The sequence below is a fragment of the Phlebotomus argentipes genome, unplaced genomic scaffold (genome assembly GCF_947086385.1).
Source record: "Phlebotomus argentipes unplaced genomic scaffold, Phlebotomus argentipes genome assembly contig_5, whole genome shotgun sequence".
NCBI lineage: Eukaryota > Metazoa > Arthropoda > Insecta > Diptera > Psychodidae > Phlebotomus > Phlebotomus argentipes.
In genome coordinates this window covers 3630046-3653434 of record NW_026776165.1, presented here as the reverse complement: position 1 = coordinate 3653434, position 23389 = coordinate 3630046, and the positions used below count along the sequence as shown (strand labels likewise).

At 42.9% G+C, this 23389-nt stretch overlaps 5 protein-coding genes across 8 annotated transcripts; 3 read left to right on the top strand and 2 right to left on the bottom strand.

Moving 5' to 3' along the window:
• The first annotated feature begins 97 nt into the window (after positions 1 to 97).
• LOC132265771 (TGF-beta receptor type-1-like) lies at positions 98 to 3141 on the top strand. Its single transcript, XM_059766545.1, has 2 exons — positions 98 to 214; positions 708 to 3141. The coding sequence occupies exon 2, from the start codon at positions 841 to 843 to the stop codon at positions 2488 to 2490; it is 1650 nt and encodes a 549-aa protein (XP_059622528.1). The 5' UTR covers positions 98 to 214; positions 708 to 840; the 3' UTR covers positions 2491 to 3141.
• A 43-nt stretch (positions 3142 to 3184) lies between these two features.
• On the bottom strand, positions 3185 to 11756 carry LOC132265904 (facilitated trehalose transporter Tret1-2 homolog). 2 transcript variants are annotated; one of them, XM_059766699.1, is made up of 3 exons: positions 11511 to 11756; positions 9658 to 10018; positions 8360 to 9579 (listed from the first exon to the last, which is right to left on the bottom strand). In XM_059766699.1, exons 1-3 carry the CDS (start codon positions 11563 to 11565, stop codon positions 8529 to 8531), a joined length of 1467 nt encoding a protein of 488 aa, XP_059622682.1. In that variant the 5' UTR covers positions 11566 to 11756; the 3' UTR covers positions 8360 to 8528. The 2 variants fall into 2 exon arrangements, 1 of the variants encoding a protein (XP_059622682.1); XR_009468597.1 differs by lacking the exons at positions 8360 to 9579; positions 9658 to 10018 and adding an exon at positions 3185 to 3600 and having other exon boundaries at positions 11511 to 11595.
• LOC132255362 (farnesyl pyrophosphate synthase-like) lies at positions 6080 to 7386 on the top strand. The gene is made up of 3 exons (XM_059751361.1): positions 6080 to 6230; positions 6297 to 6431; positions 6491 to 7386. Exons 1-3 carry the CDS (start codon positions 6111 to 6113, stop codon positions 7271 to 7273), a joined length of 1038 nt encoding a protein of 345 aa, XP_059607344.1. The 5' UTR covers positions 6080 to 6110; the 3' UTR covers positions 7274 to 7386.
• A 304-nt stretch (positions 11757 to 12060) lies between the features above and the next one.
• On the bottom strand, positions 12061 to 20149 carry LOC132265903 (membrane-associated guanylate kinase, WW and PDZ domain-containing protein 1). 2 transcript variants are annotated; one of them, XM_059766697.1, is made up of 7 exons: positions 19964 to 20149; positions 18651 to 19052; positions 15800 to 15941; positions 13198 to 15025; positions 12949 to 13134; positions 12685 to 12883; positions 12061 to 12615 (listed from the first exon to the last, which is right to left on the bottom strand). In XM_059766697.1, the coding sequence occupies exons 2-7, from the start codon at positions 18838 to 18840 to the stop codon at positions 12353 to 12355; spliced, it is 2808 nt and encodes a 935-aa protein (XP_059622680.1). In that variant the 5' UTR covers positions 18841 to 19052; positions 19964 to 20149; the 3' UTR covers positions 12061 to 12352. The 2 variants fall into 2 exon arrangements, with proteins under 2 accessions (XP_059622680.1, XP_059622681.1); XM_059766698.1 differs by lacking the exon at positions 19964 to 20149 and having other exon boundaries at positions 18651 to 19209.
• Positions 20150 to 20465: 316 nt separating this feature from the next.
• On the top strand, positions 20466 to 23286 carry LOC132256537 (ankyrin repeat domain-containing protein 13D). 2 transcript variants are annotated; one of them, XM_059753010.1, is made up of 6 exons: positions 20466 to 20656; positions 20920 to 21223; positions 21461 to 22315; positions 22532 to 22693; positions 22758 to 22935; positions 23085 to 23286. In XM_059753010.1, exons 1-6 carry the CDS (start codon positions 20558 to 20560, stop codon positions 23284 to 23286), a joined length of 1800 nt encoding a protein of 599 aa, XP_059608993.1. In that variant the 5' UTR covers positions 20466 to 20557. The 2 variants fall into 2 exon arrangements, with proteins under 2 accessions (XP_059608993.1, XP_059608994.1); XM_059753011.1 differs by having other exon boundaries at positions 23017 to 23197.
• Positions 23287 to 23389: the final 103 nt, after the last annotated feature.

The window sequence follows — 23389 nt, the reverse complement described above, 5'->3', positions numbered from 1 at the left end:
CTGTTGTTTTGCTTTTTCACGCGCGCGGCTGTCATTCGGGCGAATCGGGAAAGTCTCGCACTTTCGGCTTTTGTGGAAATCGTGTGGAATTCGTGTTCGTGTTGCAAATATGGTGGACTTTTTGTTATCTTCTTGAAAAAGTCTGTGAGAAAAAGTGGCTAAAATCCCTGGAAGTGCAGTGAATTGACAGAGAAGAGACTGTTTTTAGTCTTCTGTAAGTATTCTCTGTTGGTGTTCAAGTAGAATATCACGAGATTTTGATCATTTTTGGGTAGAAATCGTCGTAATAATGATTTGACGTTTAACTGGCTGGTTTGCATCAAGTGCAGAATTTTGTGTTTTCCCTCAAGTTTTTCACTATATTTTCACGAAATACTCCATAAACACATTGCTGGGATGAAGACAGAGAAGAAGCGGATGATTTCCGCCACTTCCTGCCATCAGAAAGCGCGAGAATTGAGCAATTTGTCGATGAGCCCCAGAAGAAATGCCCTAATCTTATCTGCCTCAGATCATCCCCATTTCTTATGCATTCACGAAGGCTTCTCAACTTGTTCCATTTGCCAGTCAAATAGCAAAGCAATGAATTTCAGGAGAAACTTGAGACACACACACAAATTTTGCAAATGCAAGAGAAATCACGGAAAACAAAGCATTGAACTTGACGAATTGACTCTTAATAAAAGTTCTCCTTTTTTTCATTACAGACGGTGGAAATGTGGCGTGAATCTTCTGGGAAGTTGTGAGAAAAATGGACAAAATACCGAGAATCACTTGGTGATTGAGTGGACAGGACATTCCAGTGAATTTCCCAGTGACACAGACTCTCTAATTCCTAGCATGAGACCAAGTGTGATGCTAATTCAGGTCATTTTGACCACTGTTTGCCTTCTGCGGACCGCAAACGCCGCCTCAGCATTCAGATCAGCTGAGAATCACTATGTCAGCGATGTGGAAGTGTCTGAGGACTCCTCAGAGATTGTCCAGGAGACTGAGAAGCCGGCAAAGTCGTCCCGGCGACGAGTTCTCGAAGCGTACAAGAATGCCAGCGACATTGAGTTCTCCACGCCGAGGCCTAAGCTCAAGTGCCACTGTGATTTGTGCTTCGACACCAACTACATCTGCGAAACCGAGGCGCTCTGCTTCACGTCCGTGGAGCTGAAGAGGAGCAGAGAAATTGTCTCCTATCGATGCATCACGGAGTCCAGCACGCTGCGCAATCGTCTGCCGATTCAGTGCTTGACGTCCAAGGAGAAACTGCGCGAGTACAACGTTCAGTGCTGCGACACGGACTTCTGCAACAATGACATCACAGTGAAGATCCTGCGGAACAAGCTGTACGAGGATCAGGAGCTGGTGAACTGGGACATCGTGCTGTATCTCGTGGCTGCGACGTTTCTCCTCTGCTGCATCGCTCTGCTCACGTATTGTCTGATCTATCGGCGGAAGCGATGCGCCAACATGCGATCCTTCGTGATTGACGACTCAGAGTGCGATCGCATCCTGCACGGACACACAATTCAGGACATGATTGAGCTGACGACGTCCGGCTCGGGATCGGCCGGGCTGCCGCTTCTGGTGCAGCGCTCCATCGCGCGGCAGATCCAGCTGGTGGAGATCATCGGCAAGGGGCGCTTCGGTGAGGTGTATCAGGGTCGCTGGCGCGGTGAGAATGTGGCCGTGAAGATCTTCTCGTCGCGCGAAGAGTGCTCGTGGTTCCGCGAGGCGGAGATCTATCAGACGGTGATGCTGCGCCACGAGAACATCCTGGGCTTCATTGCTGCGGACAACAAGGACAACGGCACGTGGACGCAGCTGTGGCTGGTGACGGATTACCATGAGAATGGCTCGCTGTTTGACTTCTTGGCGCTGCGCACCGTGGACACGCGCACGATGCTCACCATGGCGCTGTCCATTGCCACGGGCCTGGCGCATCTGCACATGGACATTGTGGGCACACGCGGCAAGCCCGCGATCGCGCATCGTGACCTCAAGACCAAGAATGTGCTGGTGAAGGCCAATCTGAGCTGCGCCATTGGCGATCTGGGTCTGGCCGTGCGCCACGACGTGAAGAACGACACCGTGGACATCCCGGCCACGCATCGTGTGGGCACGAAGCGCTACATGGCGCCCGAGGTGCTCGAGGACACCATCAATCCCACGCAGTTCGACGCCTTCAAGCGCGCCGACGTGTACGCCTTCGGGCTGATCCTGTGGGAGATCGCGCGGCGCTGCAGCGTGGCCGGCGTGCACGACGACTACCAGCTGCCCTACTTCGATCTCGTGCAGCCCGATCCCACCATCGAGGAGATGCGCAAGGTCGTGTGCACGGACCGCCAGCGGCCGCACGTGCCGGCGCGCTGGCACGCCAACGGCGTGCAGCACAGCATCGCCAAGGTGATGAAGGAGTGCTGGTATCAGAATCCCGCCGCACGCCTCACGGCGCTCAGGATCAAGAAGACGCTGGCCAGCGTGAGTCCGGAGGACTAAGCGTGCAAGGTGAGATGATGTTGAGCATGCAAATTGAGATTCTTGAGAGGTAAAGATTGACCATGCACACAGCCCGATTCACTTGGGTGACATTTATCTGTTAAACTGGAGCCATTTCACTCCCATTGAGGCACTTTTGACCGATTTCTCTGCACTCGAGATCGCAATGTTTTAATGCCATTCTAAATGGGGGCATTTTGGGACATTTTTTGAGAAAAGTTCACACTGAAAACTCTTCTACCTCTCATGCCAAGACTATTGAAGAAAAGTGAAGAAAAGAAAAGTAAAAAACGCAATTCTTATAATAAAGTGATAATACTTTCAATTTAGGCCCAAGAATTACTACTTGAAGATGTTATTTAGTCTGAAATCAGTCACATAACCTAGAAAGAATATGACAAAATTAGGACTTGTGTTATTTGCTATTCTGGCCCAAAATGTGTTAAACTATTTCAAAAGGTGAGTGACAGATTTAAATCTGCAAATATCTTACAAAAATGAATCAATCTGCAATTGTAGCTCTAATTTTTTATGTATAAACATGAATTATGTTTGCATTAAATTCTTTTTATCACGGATTTACTAATTATGAACTGGAATTTTAGTAATTTTGCCAAATTTCACAATTTTTCTTCCTCTTAAACATTGTGGAATCAGCTAAAACTCCGTTAAAACACTGTTTTAGCGAGAATAAAAAGGGCAGTTTTTCTTTATTCACTTCGAATGTTTAACTTTTACATGTTTTAAATTTAACATGTCTATTTTTGACTGGAAATTGATCGATTATTTCCCCTTTTTCCCGAATTTATCTTACCATTTTTCATAGACAGATGATTCTTTAACACAATAACCAAATGACTAGAAGAGAAGAAAGCGAGTTCTTCACGTTTTTCATCTGTGTCTGGATAAATGAAACAATAAAAGACAATTTTACAGATAAAAAGACTTCATTTCCATCGTCTTCCTGTTGAATTTTGATGTTCTTAATGTGGAAAAATCGGTGAAAATGTGTCTCGAGCTGTACCTATATATTGCCTAAATATGAAGAAGTGGATTGATGTTGGCCTTCAGGCTCTTGAAGAACATCATTGCCATGATAATTCACACTACCTGTAAAAACAAAAAAAAAGAAGAAAAACAGTTGCAATCTTTGGAATGAAATATATTGTCATTGAAGAGAGAATTAACTATGTTAGCCTACGATTAATTTGTGAAGAGAGAGAGAGAGAGAGAGTACATAAAATGTATAATATTGTCGTGAAACCAACAGTTTTTTGGGGGGCAAATAAAAATTTTACAATTCCATTTTACAAAGAGACAAAAGAAAAGGAAGAGAGAGAGAGAGAGAAAATGCTTTTTGTCTCTAAACCAAAAATAAAAAAGGGTATCAGAAACATAAGAGAAAATAAGAGTTACATTTAGTCAACTTTTGGTAGGATTTTTAGGCATAAAAATCAATGATAAATTGCTGTATAGACTGATTAAGGGATTTTTTAAATGCATAAAACACATTGTAAAATGTAAGTTTCTTTTTTTTATAAGTAACAAATATGTAAATTAGAGATTACTTGAGAGTTTCGTAAGTTACATTTATATGGATATTAATTATTAAGTACACATATTGATGATTGAAGTAAAAAGAAAAGACACACACTGCAATAGAATAGAATAATAATCTTGATATAAATTGCACAACATTTGAGAGAAATTAATGCATAAAATAAAAATTGATATAGTTTTTTTGGGCTTCACTTGGAATATTTTGACAATTTGTACATAATATTGTGACTTTGTGTAAAAAGTAAATATTTATATCGTTTATTATGAAATATAATTTTCGTACGAATAAAAACACACAGCGAATTTTACTCTTAAAAGTTGCTCATCGTCACAACATCAATTGATTCAACATTTTGCCACACAATCTATGCACAAAAGATACTATAAAAAATCATATATTTTATAGTGACGCGACGACTGAAAAGTGATAAGCAGAAGAAAGAATTTATAAGGACAATATATTTGAAATTCTCTTTCTCCATATCAGGACAATTGGGGTAATTAAAACGTAAGAAACACACATTCTTTGACATACACAAATACTGAGAATTTTCATTCTCTACTGAGCAAAAAATGCGAAAATTGCCCCAAATAAACGCAAAACAAGGGGGAGATAATACAGTCAGAAGTGGTGTACAGCTGAGCGGGAAGTACTTCAGAAGTGGAAGTGTTCAATAACATATAATATTCCAATTTCTGAGTGTTTCTTTTACAGCCAAATACTCACAATTCTTTGGATTTCTCTTAATTTTTGGGTAGAAATAATTGACAATAATCCATTTCTAGGTTATGTCAATGAATCAAGGACAGATTTAGTGAATAATTTGCATTCTAGCACATCTATTCTGCTTATATTGTTGAAATTAAAGAGAATATGCACAATATTCTACATAGTTGATGCTAAGAAAAACTTTGAATCATGTTGAAGTATAACATAACCTCAAAAATAGCCATTTGGACGTCGAAAATGTTCATTTAGAAGACTCTCTTAGCAATCTTGACGCAGAATCAGCTGTTTTGAGCTCATTAGCAAGCAAGAAGAGATGATTTTGCAACCTGGAAAGCTTCCAAACTGAGTTTTTGAAGATCTCTTAGTGGATATTTTGAGGTTATGGTCGAAAAAGATGTCCAAAAATTGCTGTTTAAAGATGATTCTTATAGAAAGATTGAATGGAAACTTAACAGATTCATTATAATTTGGGAGTTAATGTGGACATAGACTACAAATTATCTTTCTCATGACACAAACTCACAGATTTTAAATTACACGAAAAATACAGCTTTAAAAGTAATTATCAGGTATGGAATGAATAGTTTAAAAGACATGGAATTTTTCACAAAAATCTTGCTAAAATTTCATCATTGATCAACTCAAACTGCAAGAATGTCTCTTAAATGTCATTTAAAGGCAATTAAAATTACTAACTAATTAAGTCTTGTGATTTGAACACTTTTATACAGTTGTAAACTGTTCGAAGAACCATTGAAAAGTTTGATTGCCAGATTCGTTAGCAAAATTTTCTTTTTCTGATAACACATTATCCGTCGATATTTCGATGCAAGAGCTTTCAAGTCATCGAGATATTGAATTATAGCCTATTATAACGCAGATGATAAGACTATAAATTTGCAATAAAAATGTTGATTTTACGGTGTAGCCAAATAGATATATAAACACAAAGTGATCTTTCTTTAATTATCAGTTCAGTCTGTGACTTTGGGCAAAGTAACTCGATAAAATCAAGCAAAGAATCTTTAAAGTGTTTAACATGATTTTGAATAGAGTTTTCTTAGCTACTCAGAAAGTGCTTGCGAGGAATTTGCTGCAAGTTTATGCAAGTATTCCGAAGAAAAGGTGTTTTTCTGCAACAATTACGGTTAAGAGTGTGGAACATTTGGATAAAATCAACAAATATTCCTTGCTACCGAGTATTAAGGATAAACCTCTTGTCGAGTATGTTGAAATTGGAAGGAATTCCATTGACTTCGAAAGTGTGTTGACTAAAAAGTTTCGTGCTTTCAGTAAACCTAACTTGTCTCGCGTTGAAATACCCGACGATATGTTGCTGTCGCAGAAGACATTGAATGACTTCTTGGCTTATTATCCTGAAATTGCTGATGAACTTGAGGCAAAAGCGGCGACAATTGACGGCACTGGCAGTGGAAAACACTTGCGAAGGGTATGAAAAAGAGAAAATCTTGCATGGAAATTGGGATGATGTGCAAAAAGGACTTTTTTCAAATAGGTTCTAGACTACGTGAGTGAAGGTGGAAAGAAATATGGCGGCATTATGGTCACTGAGACATGCAAAATGCTGACGCCCAATTTAACACCGGAGAAACTGAAGCAAGCTTACTACCTTGGATGGGCAGTGGAAGTTGTAAGACTCTAACTTTGCTCTTGAAGTTTTCCAATGTTTTTCAAGAATAATATTTGCAGCTTTTCGACGGCATCAACATGTGTGACGATATATTAGATGGCGGTCACACAAGAAGGAATAAAACATGTTGGTATCGCTTGGAAGATGTGAAAATGAGTGCCGTGAACGATTCTTGCTTGCTTCAAACCGCAGCATTTTATCTACTCAGAAAACATTTCGGCCATCTTGAATGCTTCCCGCGTCTTTTGGATATCGTAAACGAAACAATGTTCATCACGTATATGGGCCAACATCTTGAAATTTCCAGTGCGCACAATTTCAAGAAAATGACGATAAAGAATTATGAGGCCATCGCGGCCAGAATCAGCTCCAACATTATCGGCTTCTTTCCAGTCGCCATGGGAATGACATTGGCTGGCTACAAGGATTCAGAGCTGGGCAAGGCTCGCTCGATTCTCACTGAATTGGGATACATTGTCCTGATTGAGAACGACTTCTTGGACTGCTTCGGCGACCCGAAGATCACCGGGAAGGTCGGAAGGGACATTCAGGAGGGAAAGTGTCGCTGGATGGCGATCGCTTGTCTGGAGCACGCAACGCCGGCTCAGAAGGAAATCATGCTGGCTCACTACGGACGAGACACGCCCGAAGATGAAGCCATCATCAAGCAGCTGTATTTGGATGTAAAAGTGCCCGAAATCTATGCGGCATATTTTAAGGAAGTTTACAATCGCATGATGAAGAATGTCGAAGAAAACTCGTATGGCGATTTGAAGAAGGTTTATCTTAAACTGATAAACGATCTAACTGTGTCAACAGCTGCCGGAGGATTCTATTCTTAGCACAATTTTTTTTGCCTTTCAGAGCTTTACGGCCACAGGCATTTTTGCCCATATGGCCTCCTTAGCACAATTAAGTCTTGGTATATTTATCAAATATTCAATTGAATAATAAAAAGGTGAGCAAGAAATGAGTTTTATTCTGTCTTCAAGTATTTATCACACACATGACGTTGATATGAAAGCTTCCATGATAACAACCTACGATTAGGATTATAATCTATATAGAAAGCCCAATTCTTCGATTATCAGTTCATTTCTCTGACTCCGGATGCTTATCACATTTTGTTAAGGGAAGATAATCTACTTATCGAGTTTATTTAAGAAATCCTCTTGGAATATCCTTAAGGAAACAGATCGATAATCTCCAATAAGTCTGATTTTTCTCCCTTTCAAATACACGAAGACTTCTTGCTTTTGCAGAACAAAAGAGATCAAATTATGTCCTTTCTTCTGGATGTTGTGAAGGAACTTAAAGCTAAAGCGTCGACAATTGACAGCATTGAAAGTGGAAAACACTCGGCAAGGGTGGGGAAAAAGGATTCTCTTCTTAATAGATGCTAAAATACGTTGCTTGTTAGAATTTGAATCTCGCTTACTATCTTCGATTGTGCGTCTTGAGATTGTGAGTCGCGATTTTTACTTCTTTCTCACCATTTGAAGAAGGTTTTCTGCCTTGATTAAAAACTATTATGCGACAAAGATTCAGACCACAATAAAATACAAAATCAACATTTTCAATTGCTAAATGCTGAGCGATCCTAATGGTGAAAACACAGCATTTGTAATTTGTAATTTGTCCACGATCATCTCTTTCTTCCCCACGCGTTTCGTGTATTTTCCTTCCTACTCGCACAGTGGCTGTCTCGACATGTCAGAGTCGGACGCTGACAGAGTAGGAAAGAAAATACACGAAACGCGAGGGGAAGAAAGAGATGATCGCGGACAAATTACAAATTACAAATGCTGTGTTTTCACCATAAACTTCCTGCTTCGGAACTCCATTGCTGATTAACGCGCGCTGAAAAGTTATCCATAAAATAGTGTGAATCTCCGCTAAGTGAAACATCAATGAAACATTCTTAGGCTAAACATTTAATTTAAATAATGAAATAAATATAATTGTGTCTCTAACAATTTCTGTCTCTTTCTCCGTGTCGTCCAAAAACCATCTTGAACACATTAATTTCCCCCTTTCCATCAACTTGTGTGGCCAAATTGTATATTTTAATTAATAAATTACCCTTAAAACCAAACTCTAAGAACCATAATTCGTTCTATTTGCGGACACAACAGATAAACCGTGAATCAAATTGGTGTTTTCGCGCCACTTCAGTGGTAATTTCTTGTTGAAGAGCTCAAGAACATCGTCGAATGTTTTGGTATTTCGTATGTCTGGAAGGAAGAAGCACAAGAAGATGCTGATTAGTGACCAACCGCCGAAAATCCACATCCATCCTGAGATTCCCCAGAAATTCCCGAGAGCAATGAAGTAGTTCGCAGAGACGAAGCCCAGAATGAAGGTGAGAACGATGTAGATGCTGAGCAGGAATCCACGGAGCTTCGGCGAGACAATCTCTGCCGCCATGCCGAAGGCGAGACTGTTGATGGCGCTGCCGGGAATGGCGATGGCCAGCGCGAGGGCGACAAAGAGGAGCCACGAGAGGTGGCTCAAGTCCCAGCCGTGCTCCGTGAGTGTGAAGTAAGTGCCGACGGTGATCTGGGCAATGAAGCTGATCACGAAGGAGTAGATGAGCACCAGACGACTGCCGAAGCGATTGATGATGAAGGTGGAGACGACAGAGGCGACGAATTGCAGCACGGCGATGGCGATGTCCATCATTGCGATGTCCAGTGTTGTGCCAGACATCCTGAAGAGTTTGTCCGTGAAGGAGACGAGAGTGCGATTGCCGGTGAATGTGGGATGATTGCTGAGCCAGAAGCTGGTGAGAATGGTGAGAATTGTGGCGCCGCCACAGAAATCTCTGAGACTGATTGACATCTTCTGTCCACTCAAACTGGGTGACTTCTGCAGCTCCTGAAACTCCTGCTGCACATCATCACCTTGTGCACTCTTCACGGTGCCCCTGTAGAACTTGAGGGCCTTCTCAGCCTCCGCAGGACGATTCCGCAGCAGCAGATATTGCGGAGAGTCCGGCAGAATGGCGATGATTGGCGTGAAGATCGCCACCATGGCGCAAACGACGATGGGCGTGAGATAGAATCCGCCCAGATTGGGCAGGAATTTGCCCAGAAGACTGCCAAAGCTGATGGACACACCCATGAAGTTTCCCAAAGTTGTCCTCAGGCTGAAACAGGGAGAGAAAAAAATGTCCTCGTGACCATCAAGCTATCACCAAATCATCCCAATCACGCCAATTGATTACTCCTTATCGGCAATTTCCGCCACGAAGATCGGAATGATGACAATGGACAGGCCAATGGAGAGTCCGCTCATGATGCGCGAGATCAGGATGTGAGTGACGTTGTGGGCGAAGAAGATGAGAATGAAGGCGACGAGCTGCGGAATGGCGCTGACGAACAGCGTCCACTTCCGGCCCACCACGTTCGCCATCCAGCCGGCGATCAGCGAGCCCACGACGGCCACCAAGTAGATCACGGACGTCATCCACGACACCTCATCGTCCGTCATGGGCGCCTCCAGCGGCGTCTCTGGCGACTGCAGCAGGAAGATCGTCGGGGAAGTCCATGCCGTGACCAGACCGAAGAGGACGGACAGGAAGTTCGCTGCAGCGAAAGAGTGCGCAGATCAATTGAAGATCGTGCAATTCGTTATGCGTGACGTTCGAATTCTAAACCAATAAATATTTTATAAGAATTCCCAAGAAAATTCCACACTTTTTATGCATGGAAAGTGAGAGTTTTTTTTTCCCTCGCAAAAATTGCAAATTATTTCATGTTTCGGTTGAGTTTTGAAATGATTAAAATACACTTTAAAATGTTTGCATTCTTTGGCTTCACAAGCATGAAAACTCACACAAGTTGTAAATTTACAGATTAAGAACGTGAAAGAATTATTCAATTTATAATTGAAGCTTGGCAGGAAAATGATTCTAATTGCATTTCCATATTCTCTAGCATTAAAGCGTTCCATGCCATGTCAAGAAATCCAGGATTGTAGTGATTTTAGCACACAGAAATACTCAAAAATACAATAATAATGAGAACTAGCAAAGGCTTTGCTTCTTTGCATGCCTAATATACAATTTTCTACTAGAAAACACCTAAATTCTCTTGGTTTTGTGCAAAGTTTGTTTCGTTCGTATTATTCATTGTTGAGTGTCAGGAAAATTAGTCTAAATTTCATAGGTGTCCTAATTTAATTTTCGCTACTGTACATATTATCTCTTCGGCAAGTTTCCAAATGTAGGCAAAATCTTCAGACAAGAATATTTAAGAAGAAGCAGACAAATGTGATTTGTTCGACCAAAAAGTGTTTCACAATTTGCAAAATTCCACCAATTTCTGTGTCGCAATCCATCAATTGTCAGCAATTATCAGCACAATTTCTCTTCGAAAAGCACCCAATCTGAGTTCACTGATAAACATTGAATAATTTGGGACAAGAACAAGAGAGAAAATCTCTGAACTTCACCCAATTTTTAGCTCATTGAGGAAAGGCTTTGTGATAACGAACTTTGGAATTAGGCTTAGTTTAGTCCAGTGTTTTTTGCTCATTAACTGTTAATTATATCAACTTTAATTTCCGTATTATATTTCAAAACGTTCAAAACACCTTTAAGACACGTTTTTCTTCACTGTCCACTTTAATCTTCATGAGAATTCCTATAGGTTTAGTGACTGGTCTAGAAGATGAATATACTTTATCTGCTTTATCTCATAAATGAAATTGTAAATAGATGATAATAAGTATTTCTTTAGATTGTCTTAAGATGTATTGTTCGTGTTATCACCTAATTTCACTTCTCATTCCTCTTATTCCTCTCATTCATTCACTATTGATATACAATGTGTGACTTTTCTTCTTATGTGTATTCACGGAAATAAATGCGCAGCACAGTGAATTAAATTTTATAATTAATAAGATGCATTCGAAGACTGGATGAACTTGATTTCTGATTCTGATATCATCAATAGAATCTTGGCTTTGAAATGCACTGAAAGTTTTTCGTACAAATCTTAACGAAGAGGCCTTTTTCTTCCAACAATCCCTGATAAATTGACGATGCAATCAATATTATCACTCAAATCAACTCACCGGCAAAACCCACAAAGATCTGCACAACTTTTCCACGATTCACGATGAAGATCATGTTGCCGCGTCGCTGGATCGCTCTCGACTGATTTCCCGCGACTCTGACGCGCTCTCCTGTTGATCTCTGTGTAGAGAAGCAGCCAAGAATAAATACAGTTCAGCGTCTGAATACAAAAGACCTCCAAATTGTGATGAACTTCTGCCAACAACTCACGGTCAAGATCGTAATTCACACGCATTCACAACTCTCGGCTTAGATTCTTGCAATACATTTATTATCTAAGACAAAAAAAAAACTCTTTTAACAATTTGTATAGGCTTAAACGTTAGATAATATGTCTCTCTCTCGATCATGAATAAAAGTGATCCTCGCGTTTAAAAACTTTAAGGCTCTGCTTGTGTCAATCTATAAACTCTTCATTTAAATTTTTAAACCATTAATTTGAAAAATATCTTTCCTTTTTTTTCTTTATAAGTATTGAAAAATGTCTATAATGCAATCTCTCTTTATCAGTCTTATTGCATTCTTTTTTCTTTGAGAGATTTTACACTCTTTCCTTTCTCTTATAAGATGAAATTGAATCTGCTTTTGTACACAATTTCACCAATTAATATTGCTTCATTTCTCTTTTTAAGTACACAATTGTCCTCTAAAATACCCAATAAAATGTGAAATTGTTTTGGAGATCTCTTTGAGATTAACTGTCAATAATCGGTGTGAATACAAGAATTTTTCCATCCTAATTCTATACCAAAAATATTCAATCATCATCATCCATCAAACATCATTAGACAATGCAGTGCCAACAGGGAGACTTTGAGCGTCTCCTGTGCCACTTTCAGAGTCATAATTGAGGATGATTTGGCACACCAGCGAAGCGAGCGTCGACAAAGAATCCCTCATTCTTCACTGGCGCCTTCATTTGCTGACTGTTCACGACCTGCGGACTGCCAATGGTCAATCGCACATGCAATCCCGACTCCTTGATGAGATTCACCACATCGCCATGACTCATTCCGGCAATATCAATCCGATTCACCGCCACAATTCGATCGCCAACCTTCAATTCAGCACACCGATCAGCCGGACTGCCGGGAATGAGTTTCCCTATTGCGCAAGAGAGAAGAGAGAATGAGAGAAATAAACACAATTTCTTCCCTACATATCACAACTCACCAATTGTCGATCCATAGTACTGACTTGTGGACGAAATGATGACAAAACCGAAGCCCTCATTCTCATTGCGACTCACAATGATGTCATAGGGATAGATTTTGTGCTTCTGCACCGTCTTCCGCCTCAGGATCATCGTCACTTGGCCACGCAAAGCCGCCTCGCCCATCAATTGCACCACACGATGATGTGACGCATTAACCTTTAAGAACAAAAACATCTCTCAATCCATCAAAAACGGGAGACAGAAGGAAGCGTGTAACTCACCACATTCACACCATCAATGCTGAGAATTTCATCTCCAGTCGCAATTCGAGGATCACGATCGGCCGATCCACCGGGAACAATGTGACCAACAGTGACTTGAGATCCCTCTTCAGTGCCACCGACAATTCTGAAGCCAAAGCCCAGAGTTTGGCGCTCAAGTGTCACCTCAGACAGAGCATATTCCTCCTGGAAGAAGAGAAAACAGAGAATTCGCAGCAATGAATGAGAGAAAATCTTGAAGTTCCTCACCTGAATCGGCGCCTGCACAAATCCTCCCTCACCCGGCGACACCTGACCCAACTTCCACATGCCCTGATGACTCTCCAGCGGACTGAAGCCCGCCCGCCGTCTGTCCATCAGGTACTCATTGACCTTCCTCGCGCGCCCATTCTGCTGCCAATACATGTTCCTCTGCTGCTGCTGCATGTACTCCATCTGCTGCCGATTGAAGTCCTGGCACTCGAAGCAGTAGCACGTGTCCTGATGGTAGGTGGGAATGGGCGCCATCAGTGGCACCGGACCGACGCCAAAACCGGGTGCATTCACGTAGAAATCCGCACCAATGTGATCGTAGTTGTTGAGATCCGATTGACTTGAGGCGAACGTCTTGCTGGCCGAGTGGAGGCGATCCTGATGATACTTATCGTGCTGCGGATTGATATTTGCCTCCGACAGTCTGTCCGTGAGCGCCATGACCATCTTTGGGAAGGGATCAATGTACGGGATGTCATTGTTGATGGAATCATGATCGGCAAAGCTGGTGTTTGACTTGGAATCCACTGGAATTCCCTCCTTTTCCGTCACTTTCTCCACTCCGCCGGACGCCTCGTCGGTGTTGAGCTCATTTGAGGGCGTCTTGGCGCGCGCTCGTGTGTCCACAAGTGGTGTTTTTGGTCTAGTTGGCAGAATCTCCTTCGGCTGCGTGCTGTACAAATCAGCCGTTGGCGTCTTACTCCTGAACAATCCGCCATCCTTTCCAAACCTAAACAATCCATCACTGCTCTTCTTCAGCATCTTCCTCTCACCAGTCAACGAATTGTTCTTCCCCGCAGCGCCGGATGGAAGAAACTGTCCGCGCTGCACCTTCAGAACAGCCTCCTGACTCTTGGGACAATCCTTCAGCACCTGCACCACTTCATTGTGCGTCATCTGCTTCACTCCAATGGAATTGATGGCCAGGAGAATGTCACCCTCTTGTAGATTCTTGCAGCACTGCCTGTCCAGAATCTTCTTCACCTTCTGCCCGTACGCACTGTCGGCAATGGTGAAGCCGAAGCCCATTGCGCCCTTCACAATGCTGATATTGTGCACTTCCGGCTCACTCTTGCCATCCGCAAAGAAGCCATCCGCCTGCAGTCTGGCCAGCGGACTCTTCGCACCGCCCATGGCGCCCGGCGGACTCACCGGATCGCTCATATCGAGGAAATTGTAATTCCCATCCATGTTGAGATCCATGAGAATTCTCGCCTTCTCCGGATCACTGTTAATCCCATCCACGGCAATCGTCGTCACCACTTCCGTGTTGGGATCATTTGGATCAAATGGCAATGGATAGCCTCGGCAAACCTCCAGCGGCACCGTTTCACCCGGCAAGATTGACTGAAACACATTCACCATGTCGTGATGCGTGAAACCCAGCACGCAGATGTCATTCACGTACACCAGAACATCGCCCGTCTGCAGTTTGCCATCCAGCCAAGCCGGTCCATTCGGCACAATTGACTTAATCTGCAGAAACTCATCCACATTGTCATCGCCACCCACAATGGTAAATCCCAATCCTCTCGATGACTTCAGCAGCGTCGTCGTGATGCGCTCGCCTCTCAACTCCAGTGGATTCCTCGTGAAGATCGGCCCCTTCGGCGGACGACTCCTCTCCAAGCGCCTCTTCGCCTCCAACACCGGATTCTCATACTGCGTCCGGCGATTTACATGGTCAATGAAGTACGTTCCATACTGCGGATCATCGATCTTCTCCCAACCGTACGGCAACTCGTCGTCTAGGCAATCTTCCAGGGATTTCTTCTGGAATTTGGACAGTCGCGGATCCAGCCAGTGTGACGTGCCGGTGTTGTGACTGGAGGAAGGCAAGATAGCACTCATGAGTGGCTAAATATTTGAGTCAAGGCAGCGAAGAGGAAAAATATTTATGGCTCTCTTAATACAGAGTGTGATTTCTTTAAACAAAACGATATTATTCGCACGGAGTGGCAAGAAGAATTTGAGGAATTTAATTATCTAAACACAGAATTTGAGAATCTTTCGTTTCATGCCAAAGAAACTCATTTATCCATTTTCAGCTGAAATTCGTATTAAATAAACTCAAAATTTCGCCTTGCAACGTCTTAAGAAGATTTTTTATCATGATAAGGTAAGATTTTTGTCATGCATTGCAATTTCAAACTGTGCACAACATTGCGACTCCATGAATTAAATCTCTAAGCGCGTCCAATTGCTGCGCTGACGAGTTTATTTATTAAATATTTGAGTATTTATCCAGCGAAAAGGTCACAAAGCGATGTGAATTAAGCATCATTTATCAGCTCATTTGGCTACAATTTACCATACAACGAGGGAGACGCACACAAAAAAAAGAACCTCTTAACGCCTTTTTAGTAAGATGATCGCTATCTTGAGATACCTCTTAAGGCTATAATTTAAGAAACAAATAATTGGCCTCACGTGAAAAGCGCCAAAAGTCTTGTGAGTCAATAAACCGATAAAATGACTGCGCCAGATTGTTTGACTGTTACAAAATCGCACAATATAAAAGTAAAAGTCTCCGCCTGAGCAGCGAAGACGCGCGCGCAGAGCAATTGAGCGATGCTAAGAATGCTAATTTTCCACTCACTCTATGAAGTACGCCTCGCCGCCCTCCGTGTAGGCTTTCTCCCATTTGTAGGGCAATGGGCCAAGACCGTCATCATCGTCGTCGCCGCCGCCCAAAACACGGGATCGATGATCCAACACGTCACCGTAGTAGCTCGGTGTGCCTGCGGACGAGAAAGAAGGTGCGCGCGCGCGCCGATGAGTGAAAATTGCCAACAGTGAAAGAGAAGCAGAGAAAAAAGTCGCCTTGCGAAGAAAGTTGTGCGGTGAAAATTCACCAGGTTGATCTCAAGAGAAGAAGAAGAGAAAAAAGTCATAATCTCTCACTCATTCACTCATTGATCATCCATTTAATATTCCTCAACTCTCGCGCTTGTGCGTCTCTCTTTCTTCTCTTCCCTTCGGGCAAGTTTTCCAACAACATTGAGAGCCAGAGAGTGACGGAAAGAGAAGGCAATTGCGCACAGTGCAAGATTGTGACTCAAGACAAGTGAGAGAAAATCCCACAATGTTGCACAGAATGGCAAAAAGACCACAAACTCACGCGAAGACCTACAGCAGAATATCAAGTGCAAACTGAAAAAGGCAAAAAGGGAGTGACTTTATAGATATTTACTGTCTTAGTTCAGAGTCGCCAAAGATTTCTATATCGACGGGTGTCTCGAAAACTATCAAAAGTTAAAATCGTCATTTTTCAGCAAAGCGAGTTCAAAATTTAGCATCAATAAAGCTGCGAAATTTGCTAAATTTACTTCAAAACTCTCAAAACGCTTTCAAATTGTCCGTTAAAGTGCAAATATTGATTTGTATTTATTATTTTGTCAATATTTAGTTGATTTTATCGTATTTATTGGAATTTGTGCTTTTTTGATAAATAAGATTTTTTTTATTATTGTCTCATAAGATACAAATTTCAATTTTTTTTTCCAGAAAGAATAAATAAGAAGATTTTCAAAAATTCATAAGACAAAAACTATGAACAAATTGACTTTTTATAGTTTTCCATTCACCCATCGATTTGGCGAATTATGAATGAGTGAAAGCAAAACAAGTTGACAGGCGAGTTTTGTGTAAAAGAAAAGAAACAACACAGCAAAAATTGCAAGAGGCAAAAGAGAAGAAAATATGCTGATTGAAAGCCTGAAAAGTGATCTGAAAGTGGTCCTAAACTGTCGCTCTAACCGAAAATATTCAGGTAAATATTTCGACAGAAGAGGAGATAAAAAGATAAGATCTTGAAATTATTTATATACAGACATTTTTCAACAATGATTCACCCCACAAAATGAGAGACAATAAAACCTTCTTCCACTCTTCATTCATTCAAACAATTCATTCAAATTTTCTCAAGATCGATGATTCAACTTACAATATTGCAGAATGAAAGAAAAAAATAATTTTACACAATTTATTTTATTATTCAATTGTGAAGTGAAAATTCATTTTAGTTGTCAGAAAGAATTCACAATAGAATTTCCCGACTTTCACACTTTGCAAACATTTTTCACTAAAACTCTTCTCTCTTACATTTGCAGCATTGCAAAATTGTTTAAATAGCAAACAATTATATTCAGTAGAAAAAGAAGAAGGAGAAGAAAAAAAAATATCCAAGCAAAACTCCCGCCATTAATTATGATATTAGGCGATGAGTGATCTTGCTAGACAGATAAAGAGTGTCTAGCGGTATAAAGTAAAATTAATTCGCACTCAAAGTGAGAATAGAATTCCTTTTAATTATCATGCTACATTTTCTTAACTTCCACTCACTTCATTTTGCAACATTTGTGAGATTTCTCGTCTCTTCCGCAACACATTCGGCCACAATTTCTTAAAAATTCCACCTTCTTTTTGCCCACATCAGAATCATCATCAACACTTTTCGACCTATTTTGCATACTAACGAGATTACCGTGCATAACGAGACAATTATGAGTGTAATGGAAATAATTAGGAAGCTTTATCTTATCGTGAATGCAATTAAGAAATGCTGTTGTTTGAGAAAATTGCTTAAAGACTCTTCGCACAGCAACTCATGCAAGAGTGCCAAATGATGATTTTTATACATCAAATGTTCAGATTTCACTCTTTTTTTTTCTAAACTTTGTTGCGATTCCACAGCATCCAAAACTCTTTTGCATTTCCCAGCGAGCAGAAAATGATAAAATCTCAAAGTTGAGATGAAAAAAGCTAATGTTTTGGCTTTCTTTCGCTAAGATTTTAGCCATTCGGTGAGCAACAACAAAATTAGCCAAATTTTCAGTGAAAAACCACAGAAAAATTTGGTAAATTAAGGAATTTGCCAAGAAAAAAACTTGCTAATTAATTTAGCTTGAAATTGCTGCGTTTGTAACGCTTTTGAGTTTCCTCCACCGTCCGCTGCGATCGCTTAATCAGCCTGCTAATATTTTAGCACACTTTTCAGCTAAATTATCTGCTCTCTTTTAGCTTCTTTGACATCGCTGAAATGTTCCTTTTTAACTGCAAATCTGTGATTTCTTTACAGTTTCACTTCCACCCAAATATTAGGCATAATTTCTAGGGAAAATCTAAGTGACAGTTTCATGGATATAATAACACAGTGATTCCAGAGATTTCCTCGGAAAAGAGCAACAATTTCTCTCTTGAGTCACACTCAAAAACATTGGACACATCGAAAATAACTCTCTTCCGTCATTACAAAGAGAGACAATGTTTGATTTCTTCTCACGCACGGCAAATTAAAGCAAGACATTTTATATAATGCGACGCCTAACTTCTGCTGTTGCACATTTCTTTCTCTCTTCTTCTCCTCTTTTTTTTCATGCATTATTCAGTGCAGCACAACACACATCTCAATTCGATCGTGTGTGGGAGTCACCATGAAATTCACTCACCTCGGAATTTATTCCCATTGACACTCCGACTCGCTTCCTGGCCACGCGAGCCGCTGTCCTGCTCCGCCGCCGTCTCACCATTCGCATTGGCATCCTTCGCCTCCTGGCCACTGTCCGCGCCCTGCTGTCCGCCGGACGCCGCGCCGCCGTTGCCCACAACACTCACAATCTCATCACTCTCCGCCGCCATCGCGTCTCAGCGTCTTCCTGGCCACTGAACAGTTTCTCACTCTCTCTCTAAAACCCAAATTGCTCACGCTGCGATGCACAAAATGCCACTGAGCAGCATTTTACGCGTGACTCAGTCGAGAGTGAACCCTTCCTTCCTTCCCCTGGAGGACTCTCTCTTCCCGGAATCAAATATGCAGGAAGACACACTCGCAGCCCATTAATCTAAAGCACCTGTTTAGCCAAAGAGAAAGACACACACAAAACGGAGTCAGCGAAGTCATTTAGCGCCTCAATGGACGATTCTGGGTCAGCTTTGCACTATTGCTGGATCGAAAAGGTCGCTTTGAGGGGTTCATAGATGGAGAATTTCAAAGAAATTCATCACAAATTCATTCAATCGCTGGAAAATCTTACTCGACTTTTCTTGTTAGACGACAAATTTGCTATAAGAACTAAACGCATTACCTATATTTATAGATATTTTCACTCACAAATAAATTACAATTTTGCTATTTTGATAAGAAATGTTTGGAAAAATGTCTGAAATGATAAAACTGGAGGAAAGAAACTTGAAAATCACCTGTTTTCCTATAGGATTTTATCTTTTTCCAATTCTCTTTCTTACTCAAACCCCCCAACAAGACCTCATTTGAAATTCCTACACTTTCTAGAATTCTGTAATTCCTCCAATTATCCCAACTAGTGAAAAATTGCAACAAAGTCCGGGAAAAGTGCATTGCAGGGTCACTCATTTGCTGAGTGCATCAACCCCTTGGCACTGAGCAAACATATTTCGTGTTTTCCGCAAGAAGCACGGCTGAAAAGGTGTAGGAAGTGCGCGATGGTGTCTCATCACGAGCAAATCCACCTGTTTTGTCCACCTGAGAAGCCCTGGTGCGGCGGCGGAGCCGCAAAGGCGGCCCGAAAGGTCCATCTTTGGAAGCCGTCATTTGACATTTGCCTTCCTCGCGTGCGGCCCCATTAGCGTTATCAAGTGAAAAATGGGCCCCACTCGCTGGGACGCCCTCGTGAGTCATGGCAGATGGTGCCGAGGGACCTAATACGGCATCTTGACTCACTCACGAAGGTGGTTTTTTTTCCAGGTACACGGAAAAGAGGCAGAAAAGAATGTTGTTGGCTACCTGTGACTTTCATTTTCGACGACACTTTTTCCACAGCGAAAAGGCACAAAAATCACTGGATTTCACAGGGAATACACTCACTGGACACTTGTAGAGCACCAAGGGATAAGTTTGAGTGGGGAAAAGCGGCGGAAAATGCGGCTATTTGGGCGGAAAAGGCATCGCGTTTCCTCCCCCAGACAGCAAAGTGACGACTGACTGTTTTCTCTCTGGGAGATTTTTGTTTAGTGCTGCCAGAGTGACACGCATGGCAACACTGCAAGTTAGCCGTTAAATTTCTCCGTGCAAATTTCGTAGGGTTTTCAAACATTTTTCCAACTATGACAGTGATTTCAATGCTTATCCTTCAATTTTAAATATTTTCCGATCAGACAGTGTGAAGGAAACTCGTGAAAATTGCTGATTTACAGTATTTAGGAGAGGGAAAAAATATCCCAAATATATCTGAAAATATCCCAATGCCTCCCCTCCATTTTCCCCGGGACTGACAGCATTTCCCCTCCGGTTGTTTTGTTCCCTTTTCGGTGGTTTGTTTAGTGGGTGGAAAACTGAGAGAATAGCTGGTTTTCCGTGTGAAAAGTGCATCGAAGAGGCATGCTGACTATCGAGCAGATCAAGCAGCAATATCCATTGCACTTGATGGTGTGGAATGATGAGCCAGAACAGCTCCGGGAGGCCCTAAATCAGGAGAATGTAAGAATTCCACATAACCTCACACTCTAGCAATCTGCACAATTTTCCCTGGAAATCCCTAGATTTTCCTCATTTTCCGCTCTGAAAGGCACATAATCTCACTCTCCATTCTCCTGCAAAGGTGTTTGGTGTGTTTTCCTGTGTGGTGACATGAAAATTTGCAGGGAAATGTTGTGATTACTCATCACATAATCCAATTAGAGGCGTTCCATTAATTGAATTATCATGCAAAAGCGCGCTAAAAAGACTGTTTTCTCGGGCAGAAGTTCGATGTGGAGAAGAGGGATCCACGCGGGAGGACACCCGTGATGCTGGCTGTGCGTCTGTGTCACTTGGAGTGCGTGAAAATCCTCGTGACGCGGGCGAAGACAAACATCGAGAGCGACGGCTGGTCGCTGGTGCAGGAGGCAGTCTGCACGGGCAATCCGGACATCCTGAGAGCCGTGATGGAGGTGAGGGACCTCCAGAGACACCTGCAGCGGACAACGCACGTGCCCCTGCTGCTGCAGCGTCTGCACGATGCGCCCGATTTCTACGTGGAGATGAAGTGGGAGTTCACCACTTGGGGTGAGTTTGGGGGGCTTTTCCGCCAGCATGAGTCACTGATAAGGCAGTGGCGCGATAGTGAGTGGCCCATTTGGCGCCGACTGACCTGGATTTTCCACTTGAAGTGCTCAAGGGAAAGCGCGCAAAGTTGCTTGTCTCCGGACGTAATCCGATTATTCAAAAAATTCCTTTCCTAGCCGCTAATCAATCAGCAGCTGTTTTGCTTTATCATTCTCACACACGGTGTGTGTTTTGCAGTGCCTTTAATGTCGCGCCTCTGTCCCAGTGACACGTACCGGGTGTACAAGAGGGGCTCCAATGTGCGCATCGACACGACTCTGCTGGGCTTCGATCACGCGTCGTGGCAGCGCGGGCGGCGCAGTTACATCTTCAAGGGTCAGATGGACACTGCCGTGATGATTGAGGTGAATCACGATACGCGCGAGGCCACAGTGGACACGATGCAGGAGATCCAGGAGCCCATCGAGAGCATAACGACGCCGCCGGAGCTGCTCTACTATCGCCTCACGGCGCCCGTGACGTCCAACACGGTGGACATGGACAAGATCAGCTTCGAGCGCAACAAGTCGGGCATCTGGGGCTGGCGCAGCGAGAAGAATGAGCCCGTGAATGGCTACGAGTGCAAAGTGTATTCCGCCACGAATGTGGAGTTCATCACGCGGACGCGCACGGAACATCTGGCCGAGCTGCCGGCCAAGACGAAGAAGCCCGGCGGCATGCCGCTGCAGAGTCTGTTTGGGGTGTCCGAGGAGGGCGCCGAGAGGGGTTTGGAGCAGATCACGATCGATGAGAATGGCATGAATGTGCCGCCAATTCCGCCGCCGCCGGAATTCACGCCGGATTTCGTGTCGCCGGAGGAATACTTCTCGGACATGGATTTGGGCGAGAAGGACGTGGGCAGACCAAAGAGGCAGACCAAGAAGGTGCAGAATTTCAAGGCGAACTTGTGGCTGAGCGAGGATTTTCCCATCAAACTGCAGGAGCAGGTGATTCCCATTCTGGATCTCATGTCCAGCATCATGAGTCCGCACGTGAGCAAGCTCAAGGACTTCATCACCATGCAACTTCCGGCGGGCTTTCCGGTTAAAGTTGGTGAGTCTCATTCCGATCTCATTCCGAACTGATCTTGAGAGTCAAACGCGATGCATTTGCAACAAGGCTAAGCGTGATGCAAGTGAATTAATAATATTTGTGCAAAGCAATTATTTTGACTTGAAGGATTTTTTTTTATGCAATGAAATGTAAAGTCAGGAATTAACCCTAATATCTCGTGTCGAATCTGATCTGAAATTATTATTTTTCTTGCAGAAATTCCACTCTTTCACGTTATCAATGCGTGCGTGACGTTTGGAAATGTGTTTGCACTTGAGACTCCTGTGCCAAATGTGACTCACATTGAGGAAGGCGATCGTCTGACGTGCGTTGTGGATGATCGGTGCTTCCACATTCCGCCGGATTATGAGAAACACGGTGAGATGATTGAGGAATTATTCTTATTGAGTTTCTCAATTGTGCAATTTGTTGTGATTTTCAGGTGGAGAATATCTGAGATCGCGAGGCCAGGATGAGGATGATCTGCTACAGTATGCCATCCAGCAGAGTCTCATCGATGCGGGCAGTGAAAACGACCAGGTGGACATTTGGGAGGCTCTCAGGGCGCAAAGGCCACTGACGCCGGGAGCGCTGAGTGATGAAGACAGTCAGTTGCAGAGGTGAGAGTTTGTTAATCTTTGCTTTTTCGAGTGTGATTCTGATTGTCCTACTGTGAAATATGCTCGCTTGTTGGCAAGTAGGAGAAAGAGTCCTGCTAGGCGCTTCTGAATCCCCCTGCAAAATCCCCATCTTTCTTCTGCCTTTTCAGAGCTCTGCACGAATCTCTCAACGTGCGACATTCCAGTGATACACCCGAGGGCGCTTCCACGCCATCCTCGCCCTCCATTGACGCCGATCTGGCCATGGCGCTGCGCCTGAGTCAGGAGGAGCAGAATGTCAGGGAGCAGGAGTTGCGGCGCGAGCAGGAGATGCTCGAGGAGGCGCTGAAGCTGAGCATGGAGGATAAGTGAGAGAGAGAGTCTTCTTGGTGGCGAATTTTGCTCTGTGCGCGCGCGTCTTTATTAATTTGAGGTTTAATTTTTGAGACTGAGCTTAATGCCAATCTTCCGTTGT

Bases quoted from the DNA above. Each gene is read 5' to 3' on its own strand.
- LOC132265771 (XM_059766545.1), top strand. From the start codon at position 841: ATGAGACCAAGTGTGATGCTAATTCAGGTCATTTTGACCACTGTTTGC.
- LOC132255362 (XM_059751361.1), top strand. From the start codon at position 6,111: ATGTTGCTGTCGCAGAAGACATTGAATGACTTCTTGGCTTATTATCCT. The intron at 6,231-6,296 runs GTATGAAAAAGA...TTTTTCAAATAG, and splicing joins GTGGAAAACACTTGCGAAGG to GTTCTAGACTACGTGAGTGA. The intron at 6,432-6,490 runs GTAAGACTCTAA...TAATATTTGCAG, and splicing joins TTGGATGGGCAGTGGAAGTT to CTTTTCGACGGCATCAACAT.
- LOC132265904 (XM_059766699.1), bottom strand. From the start codon at position 11,565: ATGATCTTCATCGTGAATCGTGGAAAAGTTGTGCAGATCTTTGTGGGT. The intron at 10,019-11,510 runs GTGAGTTGATTT...CTTTCGCTGCAG, and splicing joins GATCTTTGTGGGTTTTGCCG to CGAACTTCCTGTCCGTCCTC. The intron at 9,580-9,657 runs GTAATCAATTGG...TCCCTGTTTCAG, and splicing joins GCGGAAATTGCCGATAAGGA to CCTGAGGACAACTTTGGGAA.
- LOC132265903 (XM_059766697.1), bottom strand. From the start codon at position 18,840: ATGGCGGCGGAGAGTGATGAGATTGTGAGTGTTGTGGGCAACGGCGGC. The intron at 15,942-18,650 runs GTGAGTGAATTT...TCTCGTCCGCAG, and splicing joins CAATGGGAATAAATTCCGAG to GCACACCGAGCTACTACGGT. The intron at 15,026-15,799 runs GTGAGTGGAAAA...GCCTTCCTCCAG, and splicing joins GGCGAGGCGTACTTCATAGA to TCACAACACCGGCACGTCAC.
- LOC132256537 (XM_059753010.1), top strand. From the start codon at position 20,558: ATGCTGACTATCGAGCAGATCAAGCAGCAATATCCATTGCACTTGATG. The intron at 20,657-20,919 runs GTAAGAATTCCA...TTTCTCGGGCAG, and splicing joins AGGCCCTAAATCAGGAGAAT to AAGTTCGATGTGGAGAAGAG. The intron at 22,694-22,757 runs GTGAGATGATTG...TGTGATTTTCAG, and splicing joins GCCGGATTATGAGAAACACG to GTGGAGAATATCTGAGATCG.